Source organism: Molothrus aeneus, chromosome 5 (assembly GCF_037042795.1).
Source record: "Molothrus aeneus isolate 106 chromosome 5, BPBGC_Maene_1.0, whole genome shotgun sequence".
Lineage (NCBI taxonomy): Eukaryota > Metazoa > Chordata > Aves > Passeriformes > Icteridae > Molothrus > Molothrus aeneus.
In genome coordinates, this window is record NC_089650.1 from 25723201 (window position 1) to 25747316 (window position 24116).

The following is a 24116-nucleotide window of genomic DNA, read 5'->3' on the forward strand; positions in this document are numbered from 1 at the left end:
CTGAGCTCTGTGCTGTGCCAGCTCTCTGCTCCTGAAAGGAGAAAGGCTTGCTCCTCCTCCTGTCTGTTTACTTGGCTCTTTGTTCCTTTGCCCTAGTCCGTACCAGCTGCCCACTTTCACTGATGATGTCGCTTGCTGGATTTTTCCATGAGCTCGTGTGACTCACTGACCTCACAGAAAAACTATTGAGTGTCTTCTGCTTGTTTGAGTGTGTTGGCTTCTTGAGTTAAAACTGTTCGTGAAGGGGTCTGATGAATGACAAACACAGCAGTGGGGACAAAGAAAGGAGGAGCGGAGCCCTCCCGTTCCTGGTGACAGTGAGCTCTTGTGTTGGATTACACTTTTGCATTAGACCATTATCTGGTCTTACTGTAGACTCTTGAGCAGGGATGAGAAGGGGTGGTGTTTGAAGAGCTGCTTTAATGAGGCTGTGCTTTCCTTGAGTTTTTCACTCTTTCAGGCAAATAGTTCATTGTTTCAGAAGATCTTGGCTAATTGGATTAGAAAAAAAAGAAAGAGCAAATAAAGAGGTCTGGAGTTGTGAGAGAAGCAGGCAGAGGAATTAGACCACGAATTGTGTGAAGAAGCTCTTAGACTTTCACAGATTTCACTGAGAATTTTACTGCTTGAGCAAAACCTGGCACAAGGCTAAATACTGTCAGTTTTTTTGTTAGTTGCAAAATTATATTCATTGTATCATCTAGCTGTTTCAAACTGTGTTCAAAGACAATAAATTTAAGTGTTTTAAGTGTGGCATGGAAAAGAGAGCCATGAGTGAGTTAGGTATGGCACTCAGGGGAATGACCAATACATGGTGCAGTCATGACATTTGGTTATGCCAGGTGAACAAGAAGGAAGCCTTGCTGTAGTAAACAAAATGCCATAAAAATTAATATCATATTGATATATCATCTTTTTCTCTAAATGTAAGTATTCTCACTTTTAAGAGCTTGTAGCAAAGAAAAAGTTAAAATAATATAGCTGAAAAATCTTGCAAAAGAAAAACCCTTTTGTGAGGTGCAGCTATAAAGAGGAGAGATGACTAGTAGGTAATTCAGCAGTGTTTCTCTCTTTAGGAAGAGAAATAATTTGAGAAGAAAGGCAAAACAAAGATGATTCTTGGAAATGTAATTTATTTACTTCACTTAGGTATTCTACAGTACTACCATTTTACCTATAGAGTGTGCATTTCCTAGGTTTCAGGACTCTGCACCAATGCCTTTGTATTTATACCTGTGGAAAATTATGTTAAGGCTTCATAGTATGAATTTGGGATGACTGATACAAATTTGCAGTTTGGTAGCTTGCTAAATAAGTAGGTGTAGAATTAAGTAGGTGTAGAATTACGTAGGTGTAGAATTAAGTTTAAATATGATGGCGGGTTTAGTTTCTTTAAAGTAAGATTTATGCTCCTCCACTTCTTGAACACATCTCCAAGAGAGGAAGAACCTAGTGTTCTTTTAAATTATTTCTCAAAAATTATGGCTGTAGTCTTTGTGTAATTTTGAAGATTATTTAAGGCCTGTTCACTGACTGTGAGCAACTATTGTTAGCCATTAGCACAGAAGAGATTCTGGTTGGTAATATACTTAATTGGTATCCCTAAATGTTGTTGACTATTGGCAGTTTACTGCCAGAGATTATTTTATGATGTGGGGAAAAGAATGCCAAAACAAGAAAAAACTTTTTTGCATGTGAATAGGTTAAATATTACAAATTGCTCTTTGTGTTTTCGAGGAAAGAGCTCTTATGAAGTAATGAAATCTGTTCGTTTCAGTTGTCACCAGGAATGCAAATATGGCATTTGCCGCTAGATGTCCCTGCAAGCTAAAAGAGTTTTGTTTCCTTAAATACAACAGGTTTTTGCAGTCTGGAGCATTGTTTTGTCAGCTACAATTATCTCCCTCTCTTTTTTCCTTTTATCTTTTTCATGAAATCTTCATGCATATGAATACATGGCCAGGTGTGTGTCTTGCTTTGTAATTTGTGCACTTTTTGATAGTAATGAAAGCTGTGAGGAGAGAATACACTTCTCACCTGCAGCAGCTTGGAATAGAGAGTAGAAAAGGCGGTGTTCCAGCTTACCTGTTGGCTGACATTGTTTCAGAAAACGTAGTGTTTCCTTGGTGTCTTTGACTTTATCTCCATTATGCCACTTCAAAAATGCTTCTTACTTGAGTAAGCAGCAGGATTCAGATCTGACTTTAAATGCCGTGTTCCTAATTCTGAGCTTTGGCTTACAGTTTGATAGTTACATTTAGTATCATATAAAAACAAAGTGCTATTGCCTGATTGTTGGAGTTTTTTTTGTTGTTTCGGTTTGTTGGTTTGGTTTGTTCTTATTGTTTGTGTGGGGTTTTTGTTTGCTTTTAATAGTGATCCTGTTAACCCTGTTGATATGCTTAGAAATTCTTAGGGACATGCTGCCTTGAATTTTTTCTGTGTACCAGAGCTTTTTCTGCTCTCACGTGATTATTGTCTTTAGCATCACGGACCTGTTCTCCTCCTCCAGCTGTTGATTTAACAACTGAAAATGTCTTTATATTGAGTTTGAAAATTGCTGTTGTCCTTTATTTCTCAACAGCCAACAAAATTCAGGGATGAAAAAGAGATTGTATTCATTAGAAGGGTCTTCAAAACCTGTGTCATTAATGTTTGAAATTGGTTGTGCATTTAGGACAGCCACAGAGGAGAATGTTCCTCATTCTGATTTCTTCCTCTTCATTCTCTCAGCAAATTTGGGTAAAGCAGAATACAAACTTGCTGTTGTTGCTTTGCCTAGGCTGATGTTATGAGTGGTAGATTTTTCTCTGACCTTTTCTCGTTTTAGCAATGGAGGAAGGAAAACTGGGAAAGAAAGTCTTACATTTACGCTTTCTTGACATTATCATGTCGTAGTGGAATGGGTTTTTTCCCCATATTTTCATCTTGCTTATAGTTCAGTGGTTTATAAAATCAAATTGAAGTGTTTAAGATACAATTATGAAAGAGTACAGTGGTAGAAAATATACATGTAAAGAAGGCAAGGTATTTGTAGTGATGGTAGGGATTTATCACTGTTTTTGTTTGAGTTTTACTTGCACACTGCAGACATGGACTTCTTAGGCATCAGTCCAGCTATGCAAAAAGCTAAAATGGCAGAGTAGTTGTTTTCAAATCTTTGTAACTTCCCTAAAATTCAGCTACAGTCCTGCCTCCCCTAGATCCTGTGGAAGTGTCAGTAGTGATCAGATTAATACCTATTGCTTCAAATATTAAAAAGCACTAATGAGGCATGTTAGCATACTTCCTTATTTCTCAGGAACTCTTGATTTGCAGCTTTCCTCACACCATCTGATATTATCACATTTTGCAAAAGTCTTTCTGGAAAGAACACAAGCAACTGCAAGATAAGCTTTGAAAATAAGGAAGTGGCATATTTCAGGACTGAACTGTGGGCAGGTGTCTTCCAGGCTGTCCCTGACACCTTAGCTCTTCTCCAGAGAGGGCTTGGTAGGAATTCAGTAGAGAATTATCTGCTTTTCTTCCAGCTGAAATACTGGTGTGTTGATTAATACAACATGTTAGGACAGCGTGACAGACTTTTTAATAAGTAGTAAGAAAAGCTGTGTGTCTGCTATCTGTGACCTCTGTTTGAACTCTGATTAAAAAGGCATAATTAGGGCATCATGGTTGGAGTCTCAGTGCATAGCATAAGTAAAAATAACATGTCTTGTAATCTTTCAGATAGTAGTGCTTGTTCTTATTTTGTATTGACTCAAATGACCTTCATGTTTAGGTGTATTCTGTGCCCCTGGAAGTGCTATTACTTCTCAGGACAGGCTGCATGAGGAGAGAAGAGTTGCACTTCCAGTAAAGGTTTCTAATCTGTGTTAAAGCAGAACCAGGATTCTTCTGTACTTAAAGCAAAAGCAGTGTGTGTAACCTTTGAACTGTGAATGTACTTGAATGCTAATTACATGTCCTTGTATTTGTTCAGGTGTCTTGATCTTCTGAGATGTCAGCATAACGAGTGGATGGTCTTGTAGATTAGTTACACATTAATCTTGTCCTCTCCATACTCATCGTGAGCAGTCCTCATAAGATGGATGGTTTGGGCAACCTTCTTCCTCTTGTGGGTGAAAGTGGTGAAGCAGTTAATTCACAAGAAATACTAAAACTTTTGATGGATGAAAAAATGCGAAGTGAACACCACAAAGCAAATTACCAAACTCTAAGGGCAGAACATCTAAGGTACATCAATTTAAGCAAGTTTCTCTTTTTGAGTTGTTAAAAGGTGAAGCTAAATGTTGGAAGGGATTTATTTGTATGTGTGAAATGTGTGTTAGCTATTCCTGTGTGTAAGGAGAGATTTTAAGAGATTTTTCTTCATATAAGAAAATAAACAATTCAAAGTACCTTAAGACATTGCAGGTAAGGTTTCTGCAGCACTTTTTATGCTTATAAGTGAGGGATAACTTTTCAGTATATTACAGAAAGATGATATTAATAGCTTAGTTCTTATTTGGTGTCCATATGTTTGCTTCTGTGTGTGAGTCTTTTGAGCTTTAAGGTCTAATTTTAAAAGGTGAATGTAAAGTAAATACATATTTTATCTTTCAGATTGCAAGAGGATTATACCAAATCACAAGATGAACTGAAAAGGTTGTTAGTTGAAAAACAGACTGTACATGACAAATTTCAGCAGCTTCTTGCTGACTTTCAAGAGCAGTTGCTGGCTAAAACACAAGAGCTGGAACAAGTGAAGCAGCAGGTGGGATAATTTACTGGAAGGACTTGGGATGTCTTTTTATCCTGTAGGACCATTCATATTTTTCTGTTAATGCAGCATGCATACCCAGCTTGGATATATTTCAGATGTCTTGAAATTCACCCAATCCAAGTAATGGCTCTTCTCTAGAGTGACTATGGGTTGAAATTAGTGTTTCCTTATTTACCTGAATCATCCAAATCCTGTTGGGTGCTGTGTAAGACTCTCAGTCTCTATCTGTACTTGCTCTGCTGTTAAGGGGAGAATCATCTGTCTTGGAGAGTAACTTAGGTGCCTAAACCTGTTAGGATAAGTGACTAGAAAGTGACTTGTTTCTCTTTGTGATGACAACTTTCTTCTTTCTTTTTCTTAAAAAATCCCAAACTGAAATCAAACAAAAAAACTCCTCAACATTTAAGATAACTTGGATGACACTCTATGTAACTGCTTGTTTCCTTAAAATAACACAGGACATGTTCTTAGGAAACAAATATAATCCCTAACCAAAGGATCTCAGACTCTGAATGGAGGAGATGTGGCTCAGTACCATATCTAGGACTAGTTTCCAGGGATTCCAGGGTACAGATAAGTGAAAGAAAAGTAGAATAAATAAGACTATGTCACAGTGGTGGATGAAATTTTTTGTTTTAAACTCTGTTTCTTGGTAGATAGTTTACTGTGTGAACCATACCAAGAAATATTAACAAAATACCATACAGAATCGAGCTTAAGGCAAGGAATCTTTGCTGATGGTTTTTTTCATTCAAACCAGTATCCATGTACCTGTTGGAGAACACGCATCTAATGTGTTTTGCAAATAATTGTTTGGTGTTGCTTGTTGTGATCTTTTTGGGTTGGTTCACTTACTGTTTAAGTTGGACATTAATTCTTTATCTTTTATGTGAGACTGCTTTTCCTTCCCCCATCCCCCACAAAGGAGATAAATCTCTTGGCAATTCAGCCTGAAATTTGTGTTGCTTCTATTGATAAATGCTGACATTCCAAATGCTTGTTATCTTCCAAGAATATTTTTAGTTCACTAATTCTTTTTTGCTTTTGTAACTTCTATTAAAATTTCTTTAGAAAAACCTAGAAAATTAAGTAAAATTCCTAAAAACATATTTGAAATACTTTATTCCTGGCTAAGTGACCAATCACAGTGTAAATAATATGAATGAATATGACTAATTATTTGTGATACTTTTCTGTTTTAAGGTGCTAACTCCTCAAAAATTAGAACGGTTAAAAGCAAAAATGTATGAGGAATTGGAGTCTCCTATGAGAGAGCGTTATCAGAAGCTAGAAAATGTAAGTCATAGGTATTGAAATTTTATTTCATTTAGAGTAGTGATCGCTGCTTTATAGTTGTTCCTAAAACCTTAGGAAATTAAAACTGAAAGGGGAGCATGGCATTATTTCTCTGGTACTGTTGTCCCAGATTTCAACCTCAGGGAAGGTTGAAATCATAGAAGAGGGAGGAGGCAGCATTCAGTTAATCAAAGATAACTTGTGAAGCAATAGGAACATTGCATGGACATTTAAAGGAAATAAATTTGAAAACTTTTTTTTTTTCCTAACTTAGGAAGTAGAAAAATACAGAACACTATATAACAAACTTCGTTACGACCATACCTTTCTGAAATCAGAATTTGAGCATCAAAAGGAAGAATATGCACATGTTTTAGAAGAGAAGAAAATAAAATATGAGACTGAGGTATGTAGAATATTATAGTAGTTTAGAAAGTATCTCTGACAAGGTTGCTTGAACATTGTGGAACTGTTGGTGCTTGAAGGGTTGTCAGTTTGACTGCATTTCATGTTTGTTTCTATTCTCTTAATTCTCAAAGCACTTCTGTGACTTAGCCTAAGGCTGCCTCTATAGATTTGTTCAGTGATGGATTGCAGTATTATTTATGCTATTAAAAGTAAGAATAACTTGCTTTCTGGTAAATGACGTTTGCTTATTGCTGTTTTTAATCACATTTGTGATTTGTGACATGATGCTAATTTGAAATTAATAAATTATCTGAGTAACCAATGTAAGTTTAGGCTTTAAATTTCTTATGTGGCAACTTATCAAGGAAGATAGATTGTTAATAGCAGATAAGGGTATGTTTTGCAATGTACTTGTCATGATGTTAGTTTGGATCAAGATAGTGATAATCAAAAGGATACTGAAAACTTTGGTAACTATTTCATTTGTATTAGCTCCTGAAGAAACCATTTGTTAATTTCTTTGGACTTTCAAAAGTGTATGTAGCTAAATAAATTGTCAGCTTATTTATGTTTTAAATAGATACATCATTGTAAATGAGTTGCAGATGTCATTTGCATATCCATGTAAGTATTTGTCTGGAAGCATATATTCTAGGATGCCAGATTTGAATGTATTACTCCAAACATCAGACAAAAATCAAAGCAATCATCACTTGCAAAATCAATCCAAGTTTGCAAATGTAGTGCATTAAAAACAGAACAGTTGTCCTTCCTGGAGCTAAACCCACATGCTGCTTTACAGCCTGCCTCTCTCATGGGCTTGTTGAGTTTTTGCTAGTCCTGCAGCTAATTAGCACACTTAACACAGAATGCAGCTACCTTGAGCCCAGGGCACAGTGTGATCTGGTTTCTCTCAAAGGTTTTTTAACATTCCATGTCATTTTGCTCAAGGAGGTTATAAAAACATCCTAATTCTTAAATGATGGCTTGGGCATATAATGCAATTGAATCTCCTCATAAAAGGCATTTGGAGAGTTTTTGCTGCAGAAATCAGGTTTGTTCATAGAGAACGCTGGTGAAACTTTTAAAAGGACTGCTGCAGATCAGAGTTTGCACTAATCTCCAAATATGGAGAGAATTCTTACATACCTTTCTTTCTCACTCTTTTGGTCCCTCTATTATATTCAGCCCATGTAACTTATTTTGTAGTGTAACAATCCATGAATTTATATGTTTGTTAATTACAGTCTCCAGATTGTCTTGTACCTTTTGTACTACTTTGTAAGAGAGACTTGGGGGTTTGTTGTTGTTCTTATTGGATTTAGGTTTGGGTTGTTTGTTTGTTTTTTGATTTCTAGTCTGTTGGGGCCCAGTCATGTTGGCTGTCTGGAGTTATTAGCAGATTTGAGTTCTGTTGTAATTATAAAATAGTGGAATCATAAGATAAGTTGGAAGAGACTTTTTATACTCCAAAATCTTGTTTAAAATATTGAAGTGTAATGAGATCAGGTTGCTCAGGTCCATGTCCAGCCAAGTCTTGCACTTGGATGGACAAGAGATGGGGATTCCATAATTTTTCTGGGCAGACTCTTTCAGTATTTAACCATCTTCATGGTAACCTTTTTTCATAATAGATAGTTGGAATTTGATGTGTTCCAAATTGTGGCAGTTGCCTCTCTTCCCATCACTGTGCATCTTCTCTGAGCTGAGGCTTAGTTCTCTCAGCTTGTCCTTATATGTCATATTCCCCAACCCTCTCAAAACCTTAGTGGCCATCTGGACTTGACACGGTAGAGCTTTACCAGTACCGGAAAAAGGACAAAGGATCACTTCCCTGGATCTGCTAGTTATCCTTCTGCCAATCTGCCAGGATTGGGTTGGGTGCTCTACTGACTGATGTTTAGCTTGTTGTCCACTAGGACCCCCAGATCCTTTTCCATGGAGATGCTTCCTCGACTATTGCTATGGGCCTGTACTGTTGCATTGGATTACTCCATCTCAGATGCATGTCTTGCTCCTCTAATTGTAGAGGATCCAGTTCTGTCCATTCCTTCAGCTTTGTCCAGATTCTTCTGGATAGCAATTCTGCCTTCCAACAGATTGACCATTTCCCCCCAGTTTGGTGTCACACTCAAGCTTGCTGAAAGTGACTCCATGCTATCATCCAGCTTGCTAATGAGGACATCAGTCAGTGTTGCACTCTGTAGTGTTCTCAAAAAGACCACACTAATAACAGGCATTCAGGTAGTCTTGCTTTGATTTTCCTACTCTAAGCAAATGAATGTTTAAATGTCCACTGCTGCTCTTTTCTGAATTGTTAAGTACTGTAATTATTGCTGCCTGACACCTAATCAATGTAAGAACTTTTATTTTTCTGATTAACAACTATCAGATTGCAAGACTGGATAAAGATAAGGAAGAACTCCATAACCAGCTGCTTAGCATTGATCCCACAAGGGACAGTAAACGTGTGGAGGCACTTTCTAGAGAAAAGGCACAGCTGTGTCAGAAATTAAAAGCCTTAGAAGCAGAAGTCGAAGAACTAAGAGCAGAAAGACACAACAGTGTTGTGCAAGCAGAAAATGTTCAAAGAGTACAAGCACGACAGTTAGCTGAGATGCAGACCATGATGAGATCTCTAGAGGTAAGATTTTCTTTTCTTATTTTGCCTCCTTGTAGAGTGTAGAAGAGTAGCACTTGGCCTGACAGAACTGTCACTGAAATCACTGATAATTTTGCCATTGGCTCCGCAATTTGAATTTCTACATTTCAGGTTTAAAGTCAGATTGTAGTTGACTGGGAGTCATGCACTGCCAGTTCAACTTTGGAAAGTCTCTCAACTGAGAGATTATGCTGAATAATTGTCCTTTCAAAACAAGTGAGTCGTATCCATAGTTGTAGTCAGTAAGCCAGTATTTGTTGCCACTTAGCTGGACTTAGAAACCAATATGTTAATAATCCACTGCAGTAAATTCTTTATTCTTTTTAAGAATGTCACATGATGCTCCTCTCTTTAATCCTTTCCTCATCTTTCATCATTTTTGCTAACCTATGCCTCTTCTTTCTCCACCACATTACTGCAGTTGTTTAGTACTCAGCTGTCGCTCTCCTTGGTATTTCTGGGCTGTTGCACTTTTCCCAGGATTCCACTGTATTCCTCCTCTGTTGTCCTCAGACCTTCTGTCAGTCCTTGCTACCTCTCTAGGCAGTGAGCCTCTTCATCTTGATTTTTTGCACAGTTGCAGCATGCAGATAGATGGTTCTTTTTTTTTCTTTACTATTATCAGTGCTGCATACTTCAGTTACAAAATGCTCTGATCTCAACTTAAAAAGTGCTGTAATCTTCTTTGACAGCTTTAAAGAGAGCCCTGCTGAAAACAGAAGTGTTTAGAAAAAGAAAGGTGAAATCATTAGATTACCTTTTTGATCTTCTGTAAAGATCAGGATCTTGTCTTGTAAAGATCAGAGTCTATAATGCAGAAATTGTATTTAATTTCCTCTCCAGGATGTTAATTCTTCCATCAGTATAACTGCATAGCCAGTATATTACACTTTGTAAACACTAATTGTAGTTACACTGTTTATAGCCCAGTAATTTACTGGTAAGCACACCTGCTGCCTCCTAAGTAAGTCAGATTACCACTACTCCTTATCAAGGAGGATTGAAAATGGGAGTGATTCTGTGTAGGAGGTGTTAGTAAAAAAAGTTGTGACTTTTCAGTAAAATTCAAGACCCTTGTTGTATTGGAATATATGGTTGAACAAAGTTGAATATTTATATGTAATAGTACTGTCTCATTATAATATATCATATCTGAAAGCCCAGATCAACCAAACATTTCAAATGAGTAACAAGAGGCAACCCAGCTCCAAAAATCTTAAAAATACTTCCTTCATTCAAGGCAGAAAAGAAGTCTGCTGAACTACAGGTTGATCGCATTGAGAAAGAACTGCAGACGAGTCATGAGCAAAACATTCTCTTAACCAGCAAACTCCACAAATCTGAACGAGAAGTCAATTCCTTAGCTGCTCAAGTAAGTACTTTTATGGTATCTAAAATATATTTTTCACACCCTTTTATGTTTTTCTGCTTATATTTTAAACTAAAAATAAAGTAACAATGTCATCTGCTGTGACTTAAATAGGTATGGAATTTTTCCTTCAGTTCCAGTTGAAGGACAAAGAATATATGACTTTACAGGAGATATGTCATACCTGAAAGTCTCTCTAAGGATTGAGGTTATGTTCTTATTATTCCTTCTTCTAGATCTTTTTCCTGAACAGAACAAGACTTGTGAAGTGGTGTCTTTATATTCATGGCCTTCATCTTTATATTCATCTTTATATTCATTTATATTTCAATGTTCATGAAAACAGTCAGCCTAGAACTGATCTTTCTACCTTTTTTTTTTTCCTGGAGGTCTTAAGAACTATCCTCTGAATGGGCTGTGTTAGTTACAGGAATCAAGCTGCATTGGAGTTACTTGTGGAGATTTAGGTTATATTAGAAGCAGAATAATCATGTTAACATAGCTTTTTTTCTTTGGTTAATGCCAGCATAGCTTGTACAGAACATTTCAGCACAGAATTGCATCACAGCATTTTAAGTTGACCATTGTCTTAAAGCATATTTGAGTGACTTTGTTGCATTGGCACCAGATCTTAGAGGTTTTGTTTTATGATTGTATGCTTTTCCTTTTTTTTTTTTTTTTTTTTGAGATCTTTTTACAGTGCATATTTATGAGTGCTAAGTATTTAATTTTGGTCATTCATTTAAAAAAGTTCTAATTTACCGTAGGAATAAGGTATAGCTATAAGCCATACCACTATTTAAAGCCTCTTTATGTAATATACCCTACTTGGCCCCCATGAATGCTAAATAGGAAGGGAAAACTTCTGGTAAAGATTTTTCAGTCATTTCCCAGAATATATGGAATATTGTTACAGTCTTTATTTTTTGTATCAACTGGTCTCCTCTGCTCCCCTCCAGAAGCAGGAGAAAATAAAATATTAAAGTCATGTTTCTCAAAGGGAGGAAAATAGAAGCTTTATTATAGTAACCTCCACCTGCTTCTGCTTCCACTCAAACCTATTCCTGAGCATGGGTGCATGTTTGTCTTCTGGATTTTCTGCCTTAAAAAAGCCACCTTAAATCTTTTCAAGTTGCCCTGAATGTTATCAACTTGATATATAAGCAACTGAATCTTCCATGTAGTTACTTAATAAGCTACTGTGTCATTCTTAACCTTTTGCCACTTGTATATGCAAGCAGGTTGTAATTACATTTGTCATTGTGAATGGATTTTCATTATAAGTGCTTTTCTCCAGATATTTAATTTGCATTGACCATGTAATTACTGCGTTCAAATGCCTAAACTATAGAAAGTTTCCATGCAAGCAGTAATTTTCATTGATTTGATGTTCTTAAGGCTCCTACTTTTATGAGGCCATTTGATGTGTCTGTAGAGCAGTATTTGATTTAAAATGCACTTCAAGACTATGTAGACCTGGATTTTGAGACATTGAGTAGCACTCCAGGAGGCCAGGGGGAGTATAAGTAGTTACCAAATTGAAATTACTTGGGGAAGTAGTTGATATTCTGGCTTTGGATATCACTGTTTTGATTTACTTGTGGAGATTCAATTTAATTTTATTTTAGCTTGATTCTGAGGTATCTTTAGTCAGAAGTAAAATAAATATACATAAATTTATTATAGTTAATTTGATGTTGGTTTTTACTAATTCATAGGTAAAAGAACTTAAACATTCACATAAGTTGGAAATAACAAATGTCAAACTGGAGGCAGCAAGAACAAAGAGTGAAGTAGAAAGAGAAAGAAACAAGATTCAAAGTGAAATGGATGGTAAAGTATGAAATTATTTTCTAATTATTTCATCTGTTTACTTCAGTTAGAATAATACAACTGGCTTTTTGTCTGAATGCTCCCCAGCAGTCTTCAGCTTCTACTTCTGGTCTAGGTCATAGATCTGACAATTCATTTGGTATTTGAAATAATTGTGTTGTTTCACTTGCTCTACCAGGCAAAGAACAATTGAGAGCAGTTTTTCATTTATGTAAATTAGTGCATTTGTGACACAATTTGAGCATAATCTGTTTCAAATTATGTACTTCATATGGTTATTTTTTTCCATTATTGGTAAATTCTCAACTCTTCCATACTCTGCTTGAAACCGTATCATGCCACAGAGCTTCAGTGGTTGGATTTTTTTGATTCTGTGTCTGTGGAATTGATACTAATTCCATAAGGCTGCCACATGAAACAAAATACAGCACCTAGCTCATTCTTTGAAGGGAACAGGCATTGCTGTAAGCTACCTGATGCAGCTGAGTATCTAGGCAACTTGAAATAGCTTTCTAGAGTGAAAAGGCCAAAGCTTTCTAGTACTAGTTGTGTTTAAATCCCACAACTACACAATTACACAGTTTTAAAGAGAACTCTCTTCACTGATTGGCCATAGCCCCAAAATAGTACATTTGTCTTCCTGAAATAATTGTTTCTGTTCACTTGCTTTAATAGTAAGTTTGCTAGGAGCAATGAAAAAGTGGTGTTTAATGTATTGACAGTATGCTTACAGTGTATTGCAAACTTGAAATGATGGGTCTATAAAATATGAAACTGAATACAGACAAGATTTAAGTTAACCTGAACTTACTGTGGAATTCCATTTGCATTGCTGAATTAGCTGAATAACCAGGAGTCACTGTTGGCTTATTTGCCAGTGAATACAGGTGTCAGTTACATGATTTTAGTTTGTATAATTTGTCCCTGCCTGTGAAGTCCTGGTTTTAGAAATGTCTCATTTGGTAATATAGGTGGATTAAAATTGAGATTTGTCGTAGCCCAGTTACTGGTCTCAATGACAACCAGTTTCTGTTTACTGTAAGCTTTTTCCGAAAATGAAAATTTTCTTGCTTGACCTTTGCATAGCTGTTATGGAACACTTTTTAAATTTTTTCAATCCAGACACAAATGCTTTGTATAAATTGCTGTGGCATTTAAATCTGTAATAACTGTTAACTATTAACTATTAACTGTTAACTATTAACTGTTTAATTACTATCATTTATTAAAGTAAGAAACTCTCATAGACCGTTATTCCAGTGTAATGTTACTTTTCAAATGTTTTGGAAATATAACTGTTATACTAAGAAAGGTCTCTTCTTGTTTTCTTGTGTTTTGTTTTTTTCTCCTTCCCCCATTAATTCTGTCATTTGAATTGAGATTTTTGGTTCCCTTTTGTGAATTTATAAAGTGATTTGAATATAGGTTCCTAGGAGGTTCTTACCAATGACATGTTTAACTTTTTTAATGTATAATGCAGGATTGCTGTCTGACAAGGAAATTCTTACTGCAGCTGTTGAGCGGCATAAAGTGCTTTTAGTGGAAAAGGATCGGGAGCTAATTCGTAAAGTGCAAGCTGCCAAAGAGGAAGTTTTTGACAATATTGCAGCCTTACAGAATGAGAAGTATGTCTACTGATTGCCTCCTCAGTTTCTAAAAGAGGACAGTTTTGTGATAATTTTAAAAATATCACTCTTAACTAAACACTTCTGACATTTTCTAGTGATTCTTGTGTGTATGTTGAATAATGTTTTAGGTTAGAACTCGAAAACAGACTAGCTGATCTAGAAAAGATGAAACTGGAACAAGATTCTTGGAGGCAATCTGAAAAGGATCAGTATGAAGAGAAACTACGTGCTGTGCAGATGGCAGAAGAATCTAGCAAAAAGGAACTTCAGCGTTTGCGGTAGTGTGACTTTTCTAATCTTAGCACGGATTTCTCATTTTCCCTCTTTAATGTCTTTACAGTAGACAGTATGAAAGCTTACTATTCATAGATACAGAAGTCTTCATTTTGAAGTGTTCACTGGTGTAGATTAAACAAGATTATCTTTTGCACTGTGTAAAAAAGAGTGCAGAATTAAAAATTATTGTTTGAAATGATAACCCTTTTCTTCCAAAACTTTAAGTGTTATTTTCCACAACCCTTTTGAAGTAGTAATTTGGCAATACAACTTTGTTAAAACTAGTTTAGTGCTGGCTGCTGGCATAGCCCCAGTGTTAGAGTAAATAATTTCTCATTCCACAATGGCACCATAGCAGAAACTGGCAATCTGAGACCTGATATGATATCTCTGAGTTGGTTATTATGGTTGGGAGTTTACTTAGCTTACTATAGTTGAAGGTTAGCATGATAAAATGAATCATACTCCAAAAGTCTTATTCCTATGTGAATTCTAAGAATGAATAGAAATATATTTTCAATACTTTTTTAGTTAAATATTTATTAGCCTTTCAAATAATGCTATTTATTTGTCAGGCTGATTTGTCCTAATTTATAGCATTGGAATTTTGATTAGATAAAAATAAGGATGTCTTACACAATTTTAGATTAAAAATTCAACAGCAAGCTATGCAGACAAAAGAGCTGGAAGAAAAGAAATGTGAAAATGCTAATCTGAAACAGGTAAGGTTTTATTGCATTATAATGTTTTATAGAGAAATACATTCTTTCCTGTAGTTACCATGTCCTGCATTTGAAGATTGAATTTTTAAGGCTTTTTTTTTCCCCTGGAGGGATGAAATGTGTACTTCAGATATTTAAAGGAGAAGTGTTCAGAAATCAATCGTGCTTTCCTGGACCTCTGTAAATGGATTACAGTTTTTTGCTTCATGTGTTTTGTGGGTAACAGGGATTTCAAAGCTGAATGTTTATAGACTGGTATATTGAATATGGTTATGCACTATTTAACTGGAGATTCAGTTGCCATGGAGACTTATAAATTGTTTCTAGGTAATGCTTTGCATTTACACTGCGTCTCTCATCTGAGGTTCTTCAAGTGTTTAACAGATGTTTCATAAATGAACAAACTAGTGTAAAGAGGTATATTTCTATTGCATAGTCAATTGATGGCAGTGTTGAAAATCAAACCTATTTTTTTTAACTCCTGCTTGCCTGTGATGTTATTTTGTAGGTAATAACAATAGCTGTGCATCAAAGTACTCGGCAAGCTGTGTGCACTTGAAGTTTGAGACAATTATTTTTTCCTCCAGAAATCAGAAATTGGGGGATCTAAGTGTCCATGTCTATGTGGGGGAAGGAAAAGGAAAGGGAAATGATCATTTGTGTATGCTGGCTGCAGAGGTTGGACTTTTCAGTGCTTCCTTGTTTTGTGAACCGATTGGTACAGTCACTGTTGGCTGTAACACTCAGTATGTTATGGAACAGAAGAGCCTGGAAAGCTCCACAGCTCTGCTGCTAAATATTTCATGGTCCTCGAGTTCTGTTCAGGCCTGGGGCTGAAGCGTTGGATTTCTGAAGTTCTGGGGGACACTTCAGTGGCAGAAGCATCCTGCCTATCTTTCTCATTTTAACTACAACAGAAACCCTTTGTCTTGTAATGATTTACTGTAAAGCTTCTGGAGAAAGTGTTGAGTAAAGAGAAAAGAAACAAGTAAAAAAGGCTAATGAAAAGCTAAAGCTAGTTGGTGTCTCCATTTTGCGTTGTCTCAGTATCTCAAAATCAGTTGCTGGTTATTTGCATACCTTCTGAAATAGAAAAAATCTTTTTTGTTTTGGTAGCAAATAAATGATATCCAACTCCAGCTTGCCTCACTTTCTCAATCAGAAAAAGATTTGCTGGACTCTAATCAAAAGTTGAAGGAAATAATAGAGAGATTGAAACAAGAATGTCAACATGCAAGGGCTCAGGCAGAGAAAGCTCAACTGGAAACAGAGAAGTAATTTTTTTTTCTTTTGCCTTTACTTTTCATGCTACTTGTGTTCTTCTCATATGGATTACTTAACTGTGGGTTGTAGATTCTGAAGAAAGTCAGAAAGTTAAAATGGACAGGAAGTATTGGACAGTTGTAAAAAATGGCTGTACATTCTGTGGGCGTAGCATGTATAAAAGCTTTCCTCATGTCAGCCTCAAAAGCAGAGGAGTTTGTTTCCATTTGTGTCTGTTAAAATTAATTATTGATTAGTGAGATACACTTCTTGCATAAATTGAAATTCTACTTAACTGAAGTGGGTGTCAAACTTCTATAGATATAAATGGATCTAGAGTTTCAGAGAGTTCTTTTAAGAGTGTTTAAGCTGTATGCATGAAAAGAGCATTCAAGCATTGTATTATGCATGATAAGATTCCACAGTCGCAGTCAGTATATGTGTGACTACTTCTTTCCCTTTCCCACTAGCTACTTTTAGCTGATATGAGGTAAGTAAAGGCTTATAAAATATCTTCTAGTTCCTCTCATCAAAATTAAAAATAATCACTTTCCTTTTTTTGCACAAGCTTGACCGTATGTCATCAAAGTATGACAATAAATGATGAAGGAAGCCAAATTTTATTCAGATTCTGTATAGAAATGAACGCCTTCCTGGAATTTAAAGATCAGTTTGTCAGTCTGAAATGTTTTTTCAGAATTTCCTAGTTTAGTAACCCAATATTTGTCTAACTAGTACTGGATTATTGTGTGGTGGGTGCTTTAAAAAGTCAGTGTCCCAGATTAAATACATTTCCAAAGGGTACAATGTAACTTTTGTTTTAACATCTCTTTTCCTATGAATTGGTGCTGCAATTGCTATGTTGTCATTAGTTTAAGTAGTGCTTTTCAATTCAACATTTGAAGATACTGTTCCATTTTGCAGCAGAGTATGTCACTAGCACATTAAATATTTGGATGTTTGCTTTAGGGAGGTGTACTCACATGTTGAGTGAGATCATTGCTGTTACTTGAATGAGGTAGTCATTGTCATTTACATATTTATGGATCACAAAACAGTCAGGACTAGGTTTTCCTGGGAAGGCAGTGGAAGGAGCTTGTCAGTCCTCGGAGATCATTGTACAAGTATGTAGGTACTGAGAGATGCACTAAGGTTGGTACTGCAGAAATGAAGTAGCTTTGTAGCCTGCATGTAATTCCTGCAGGTCTTGCCATTGCTATCCTGGGAGCCTTGGGTCATGTTCCCATTGTTTTTATGAATCTGTGAGTGATAGAACCTCCTTCCTCAGTTCAGTAAATTCTTATGAGCTTGAACACCAAAGAGTTAAGTTGCACCAAAGCAAGAGGAAGTGAAATAGGGACCAAAAGATGAGACAAGAAGATAAAAGGTTCCAGATAAGTAGTGCCAGTTGAGCATTGAGCATAAGCAGGCAAAGCTGCTGCATGTCTGGCTGTGTCAATCTTAAGCTTGGAAATGAAAATGTGAAAGGAGAAAAAAAGCTGAAGGCAAACTATGAACCTGATACAGATCAGAGATGAGCTCAAATAGGGACTTGTTTAGCATTTTGGGAACAATGTTAGTGGCATTTAAACCAAACAACAACAACAAAAACCAAAACACAAAACACCTCTAGAAACCCTCACACCCAACTCAAGCATTTTTAACCATTGCCTCAGCTGAAATCCTTTTACTGCTAAGCAGTGCTCATGCAAAGTGCTTTGATTCCTGGGTGCTAGTAGTTATTTGCAGTCCAGAGTGAGGTACAAGCCACGCTGCATCAACTAGAAGAGCCATGACAGGTGACACAGGGGCCAAACACTCTGTTTCCCAAGTGAGAGTGGATGATGCCCAATACTTCTACTGTGGGGAAGGGAGAGGTGGTTTGGTGAGAAATTTATGGAGATGCATTCAGAGTCGCCACTGGGAAAATGCATCTGGAGTAGTGGTGGATGCACTAATACCAGGCCTTGGTCTTCTTAAAATCTGCTACATAGAATTTCACCATTTGATTTTAATTTTTAACAGTAATGTAATTACATATTCCATTAGTTCTTGCCTGCTTTGACTCGCAATGCAGGCAGCCCAAACAAACAAGGCAGCAAGGAGAAACGGCTTCTTTCCTATACACTGCTAGAGAACACAGCCTAATTTTAGTGTGTTGCAAACATGCAAAAGTCTAAACAGATAACATATGCCTTTGGTGGTGTGTGTTTAGCTGAAATGTTGTCTAGAAACCATATTAGTGGGAGCTTCTTGTTGAGCTGGTGTTTGTTCTGGTTGGGAACATGTCCTAAGCAAGTCTGTTACGAAGATTCAGTAGACCCCATAGGGCAGCACCCTGCTCTCCTAAACAGAGAAGGTAGTTGTCAACGGTTCAGACAACTGATGTTTGGAATAGGCATCTGCTCCTGTGTTCTACTATGATGGTTTGACCTGAACTGAGGAATTTTCTCTGGGTGGTTTGGCAGCGTGCTAATCCAACAAGGCACCAACAATTAGCTTCTTGGAATCAGTTTTCAAAATTTGATAGTTAAAGAAATCCTAGGATAATGCACAGGTTCAAATGTCGTAGTCACAATTAGATTGTTAACATAATAAAATTTACATCAGATCCTTTAAGTATATAAAAGTAGGAGTTGTGAAAAGATGCATCTGTTTTAAGAGCCTTAAGGTATTAACTGAATGTGCTGCATTGTATGACCTCTTGATTTTTTTGCCCTGATTTTTCCAAAGGACTTCAGAATACCAGCGAATGGAATGGCTGCAGGAGAAGCATATGCTTACACAACGTGTCACAGAGTATGAAGAGAAATACAAGCAAATAAAGAACAAGCTATGTCGAGCTGCTGTTGCTCAGAAAAAGGCATGTTGTCTCTTCCTTTTTGAATGATCCACCCTGTGTAAAGTTCAGCTTTATGTTGGCCAGCTAGAATCGTTTCAATGTTAAGACTTTATTTGCAATCTACTGTATATAATAACTAAATATATTGGGTTCTTCAAGATTAGCATAGAAATAGGTTGAATGACATGCAAAATAATATTACAGCCAACAACTTTGTTATAATGCCATCAAAGATTTTGTGAGGCTTTCTTTGCACGTACGTGTGCATTGGTTGTTAAGAGGTGAACCCCTTGATGAGAGAGGATGATGATACTAGATACTAGACAAATGATGTTCTACTTTTCCTTGATGGAATATTAAAATTTTATTTCTTCTCCTAAGCTTACTTTTTAAGAAATAGTTTGGAAGGAAAGGCAGGTAAAACCTCAAGATTAATTAGCGGTGTTATACATTGAACATAGGTTATGAAACCTACCAGTGTCTGAAAAGTTACGATCAATATGAGAAAAAAAAGCCATAAAAACCAAACAACAAAAAAACCCAACAAAAACCAAACCAAAAAAACAAAAACAGGAAGCATACTTTTTTGGTTATGCTTATACTCATTTCTATGTGGCCATTTAAAGGATGACCATTGTGATTTTCAGATGCTGCTAATGTTTGTTAGTACAGCTGGTCACTGACCAACAAGTGCCTGGCAGTTGTGCCTCTTTCATTCCCAACTATGGATCATTTTCCATTTCTTCTGCTTCCCAACATGGCAATCTAAGCACCTTCAAACAATACAGCATCTCTTCTTCAAGAACTCCTATGAAGTGTCACAGCTTGAAACCACATACAGTTTAGATTTAATTTTTGCAGGATCTAATCTATTAAGGTATTACTTAGCTGTTTGAAATATCTGTTTGACAGAGAAAGACTCTCAATGACAATAAACAAAGGAGGATGCATGAGAAAATAGAACTTTTGGAAGCCAAGATGGAAGAACTAGAAAAGGAAAATCAAGTGTTAAATAGGTAATTAACTTTGCTTTTTCTTAGCTTAAATAATTACATATGCTCAAGGTGTGACTTACAAATATGGAGTATTTTTGAAGATACATGTTACCTATATTAGTAACCAGAGTCCAGTCTAATGGCCTTTACAGCACTAGAATTCTTTGAATAGATTCTGTTTAGGATGGGCAGCTGAGAGCTTATGAGACAGTTGCAGGGCTGTCTATTCAAGAAGAAAAAGAGAAAAAAAATACCTGATAGGCACAGTTGCAGGAATCCCTTTAAAAGAAGGAAGTGAACAAGACATCAGAATTGCAAGAGAAACAGACATGGCATCCTCTTTGAAAGATGAAGTCCTGATTTTTCTCTCTTCATTGTGCCCCTATGGAGGGCTTGATTTTAATAATGAATGTGGCTTCTCTGACTCACTACTGTGAATGGTAATAAAAGCTTAATTTATTTTATGTAAACTCTAATCTACAATAGAGCAGATAGCTAAATATGTAGAGGGACATTTAGACAGATGTGTAGGCAAAAGAACATACACAGATCTACCTTCCAGTTCTTCTGTGTAAGGATAGATAGAAACTGGAGGTGTTAAACAGCAGAGCACTCGTGGAGAGCTGTGCTTCTGTGTTGGGATAACAAAGATCTTGAGTAATAAAAAATCTGTTATTTCCTAGACAGAATGTTTCCTCTGAAGAATATGCTCGCCTCCAGAAGAGGCTGAAGGACTTGCAGCGTCGGCACAATGAATTTCGCAGTATAATTCTGAGTCCTGACATACCGGCACTCAACCCCGTCGGTGTAACCCCATTGTCTGCCGTGCCTCCTGGGCCTGCAGCGTCCTTCTCCTTTCTTCAGGTGGGATATAGCACAAGCTGTGAAAATAATACAGCAAAAGAGGGTATTGAAATAGTTCTTTTTTACTGACCTTAGTCTTAAGGAAGGCGTATTTCATCTTTGAACAGAAGTAAGAAATTTTTGAGTTATCTGGAGATGTTCCCTTCCTCTCAATAGGAAGGAGTACTTGAAAGACAAAGGAAAATGTTACTGGATGTAACAACTGTGTAGTTTTAAGCCAATTCTCCATACTTTGTCCCTCCCCTCAGAGGCTTCAAATGCCTCCTTCTGAGCAAGAAATGCTAGTGTTGCTCTCACACCATGGTTTCATTATTGCAAAGCAGTATTGCTGCTTTTGATTTCTTGTGTGGTTAAAAGTCTTAGGTTGAGCTGCTGAGGGTGAAAATCTCTCTGGCTGAGGTTGAGCAGGTTGGCTTTACAGATTCATGGTTACTGAGACTTCAGGTTTGTGTGCTCCTTCATCTGAGAGGAGGAACATCTGCAAATGTATTTCTTCCTGATGTTGTTCATCAAGAATATCAGAATAATACCCGTGAAACATTGATGAGTAAAATTTAACAAATAAGGATGTTCTGGACTTTACAGTTTTTATCTTCCTTAAAGAAAATGAATATATTGCTCATTTTGGTCCCTTGTGTGTAAAATGTAATAGAGCCACATTCTTTTTCCTTTAAATTTCAAGGAGGAGCAGCATCAAAGAGAGCTTGCCCTGCTTGGCAAGCGATTGGAAGAATTAGAAACCAGACAAAGAAAACAGCTGGAAGATCTTGGACCATCTAGAGAGTGGGTAATGGTGGGGTGTGGGGACTTGGCAAGAAATAAGATCACTGGAGAAAATGAAGCACGAAGTGAGGACTCCAAATAAAATCTGCATACTCTTGATGCTGTTAGCTTTCAATAACTTATCCTTTGTACTTATATGAAAATATGCTTTTCATATTTTGCCAAAAACATGGTTGTGTGTGCCTGAATAGCATAAAATATATTCTGCATAGTTACCCCTTTGTGGCTCAACTTGTTTTACTGCTGGGTTGAAGGACCAGCAGTCCTTCAAAGAAGGAGAAAAGTCTAAGGACTTTTCTCACTGGGAATCATACAAAGAATATGCAGGGTTGCCATTAATGAGGAGGCTACACCCTGAATTTGTGTTACCAGTGGAATGATATTTAGCATAGCAGCAGTTACAGGCTCAATAATGAGATTCAATTGCAGAGTTTTTCTGGTCCACTCGACTTTCCAGTTCTCTGAAGTGCTGCTTCTCTGAGCATGTGTAGGGCAACTGAAGTGCCTTCCACTATAAGCCAAGAGCAGGTTTGGGATGATTTGATGAAGCTGAATAGGCACAAGTCTGTGGGACCTGATGATGTGCATCTCAGGGCCCCAAGGGAACTGGCTGATGTTGTTGCTTGTTTGGATGTCATGGCAATCAGGTGATGCCCTCAGTGACTGGAAAAAGGGAAACATTGCTCCCATTTTTAAAAAAGGAAGAAAGGATGAACCGTGAAACTACAGACTGGTGTGCCTCACCTCTGTGTCTGTGATGATCATGGAGCAGATCCTTCGAGAAGATGTGCTGAGGCAAGTGAAAGACAAGGAGGGCAGCCAAGGTAGCCATCATGCCTTTTCTATGGGCAAATTGTATGATGGAGTGACAGCAACAGTTGACAGGGGAACACCAACAAATGTCATCATTTAGACTTCTGTGAGGCCTTTGGTACAGTCCCACATGACATGGCTGATCTCCAGACAGAAGAGACATGGATTTGATGGGTGAATCATCATTCAGTGGATAAGGAATTGGCTGGATGGACACAGCCAGAGTTGTAGTCCATGGCTCAATGTCCAGGCAGAGGATGGTGCTGACTGGGGTCCCTCAGAGCTCACTCTTGGGACCGATGCTCTTCAGTACCTTCATTGATGACTGGCAGTGAGGTCAAGTGCAGCCTCAGCAGGGTTGCTGACATGATAGCAGGAAGGGATGTCATCCGGATGTGGGCCCATGGGGACATTATGTAGTTCAGCAAGTCCAAGTGCAAGGTGCTGCATCTGGGTAGGGAAAATCCCAAATGTGACTACAGACTGGGAAAAGAAGTCACTGAGACCAGCCCTGCAGAGAAGGACAGTGGAGTTCTCATGGATGAAGGGCTGGTCACAAGCCAGCAGTGTGCATTCACAGCCCAGAAGCCCAACCACATCCTGGGCTGCAGCAAAAGCAGCATGGCCTGCAGGGCAAGGGAGGCTTCAGGGAGACATTATTCTTCCAGTATCTAAAGGGGGCTATAAAACTGAGGGGGACTTTTTCTATGTCCAGAGAGTGTCAGAGGACAAGGGGCAACAGTTTTAAACTGAAAAAGGGCAGGTTTCGATATTAGGAAGAAATCCTTTCCTGTGGAGGTGGTGAGGAACTGGAACAGGTTGTCCAGAGAAGCTGTGCATGTCCCATCCCTGGAAGTGTTCAAGGCCAGGTTGGATGGGGTTTTGAGCAACCTGTAATAGTGGATGGTGTGCCTGCCCATGGCAGGGGGATTGGAACCAGATGATCTTTGGTCCCTTCCAACACAAACCATTCTGTGATTCTGTGAACTATTGCCAAGATCCCTTCTCAATAAGGTTTGTTTTTCATTTTTTTTCCATAAAGTCAAAACATTAAATAATCTTAGCGCAAGAAACTTTGAAAATTGTTTTACAAGGTTTGGATTGTTTGAAATAAAACTGACATTTAATATAAAAATTTAAAACAATTTTTTATAAATCCTTTAACACTTGATAATATCCTCTTACTCTTTCAATGTGAAAGTTAATGTATGCTACTCTGGGTTGCAGTTTTGATCACTAACAATGCTGTAATCCACATCTAGGTTGGTATTTTGATGCAGATAAAAAGGATAAAATGAAATTTTAAAAGCTCTGAAAACTTCTATTTGTTACCCTTGACAATGTGCCTCTTGTATTTCTATAAAGGGAATGGGAAATAATTGGATTTTTTAATATAATATAGCAGAGATTAGTATAATAAATTGCCTTTGCATTAAGTAAATATAAGTCTGTATTTATTCCTACTCTAATTTGTTAACTACAACAAAAATATTTATTCTAAGTTGAATATATTTTTTTCAGTTCATTATCAGTCCAGAAATTTGTGAAGGATGAATTATTTATCTAAATTTTTTTTACCTGATAATCCAATAATGATTAT

At 37.1% G+C, this 24116-nt stretch overlaps 1 protein-coding gene across 2 annotated transcripts in view; it reads left to right on the forward strand.

Annotated features, from left to right (window-relative positions):
• Positions 1-21918, forward strand: part of CEP83 (centrosomal protein 83) — a 23613-nt gene extending 1695 nt beyond the window's left edge. Inside the window, exons 2-16 of one of the 2 annotated variants that reach the window (XM_066550555.1) lie at positions 3980-4233; positions 4603-4753; positions 5966-6058; positions 6333-6464; positions 8859-9110; positions 10369-10500; positions 12216-12330; positions 13811-13955; positions 14087-14236; positions 14881-14956; positions 16073-16230; positions 18953-19082; positions 19974-20077; positions 20740-20920; positions 21603-21918. In XM_066550555.1, the coding sequence (XP_066406652.1) occupies positions 4085-4233; positions 4603-4753; positions 5966-6058; positions 6333-6464; positions 8859-9110; positions 10369-10500; positions 12216-12330; positions 13811-13955; positions 14087-14236; positions 14881-14956; positions 16073-16230; positions 18953-19082; positions 19974-20077; positions 20740-20920; positions 21603-21785 (2151 nt within the window). In that variant the 5' untranslated portion in view covers positions 3980-4084 and the 3' untranslated portion in view covers positions 21786-21918. Of the gene's footprint in view, positions 1-3979; positions 4234-4602; positions 4754-5965; positions 6059-6332; positions 6465-8858; positions 9111-10368; positions 10501-12215; positions 12331-13810; positions 13956-14086; positions 14237-14880; positions 14957-16072; positions 16231-18952; positions 19083-19973; positions 20078-20739; positions 20921-21602 lie in introns of those variants that run through there. The other variant, XM_066550556.1, reaches the window with a different exon arrangement.
• Positions 21919-24116: the final 2198 nt, after the last annotated feature.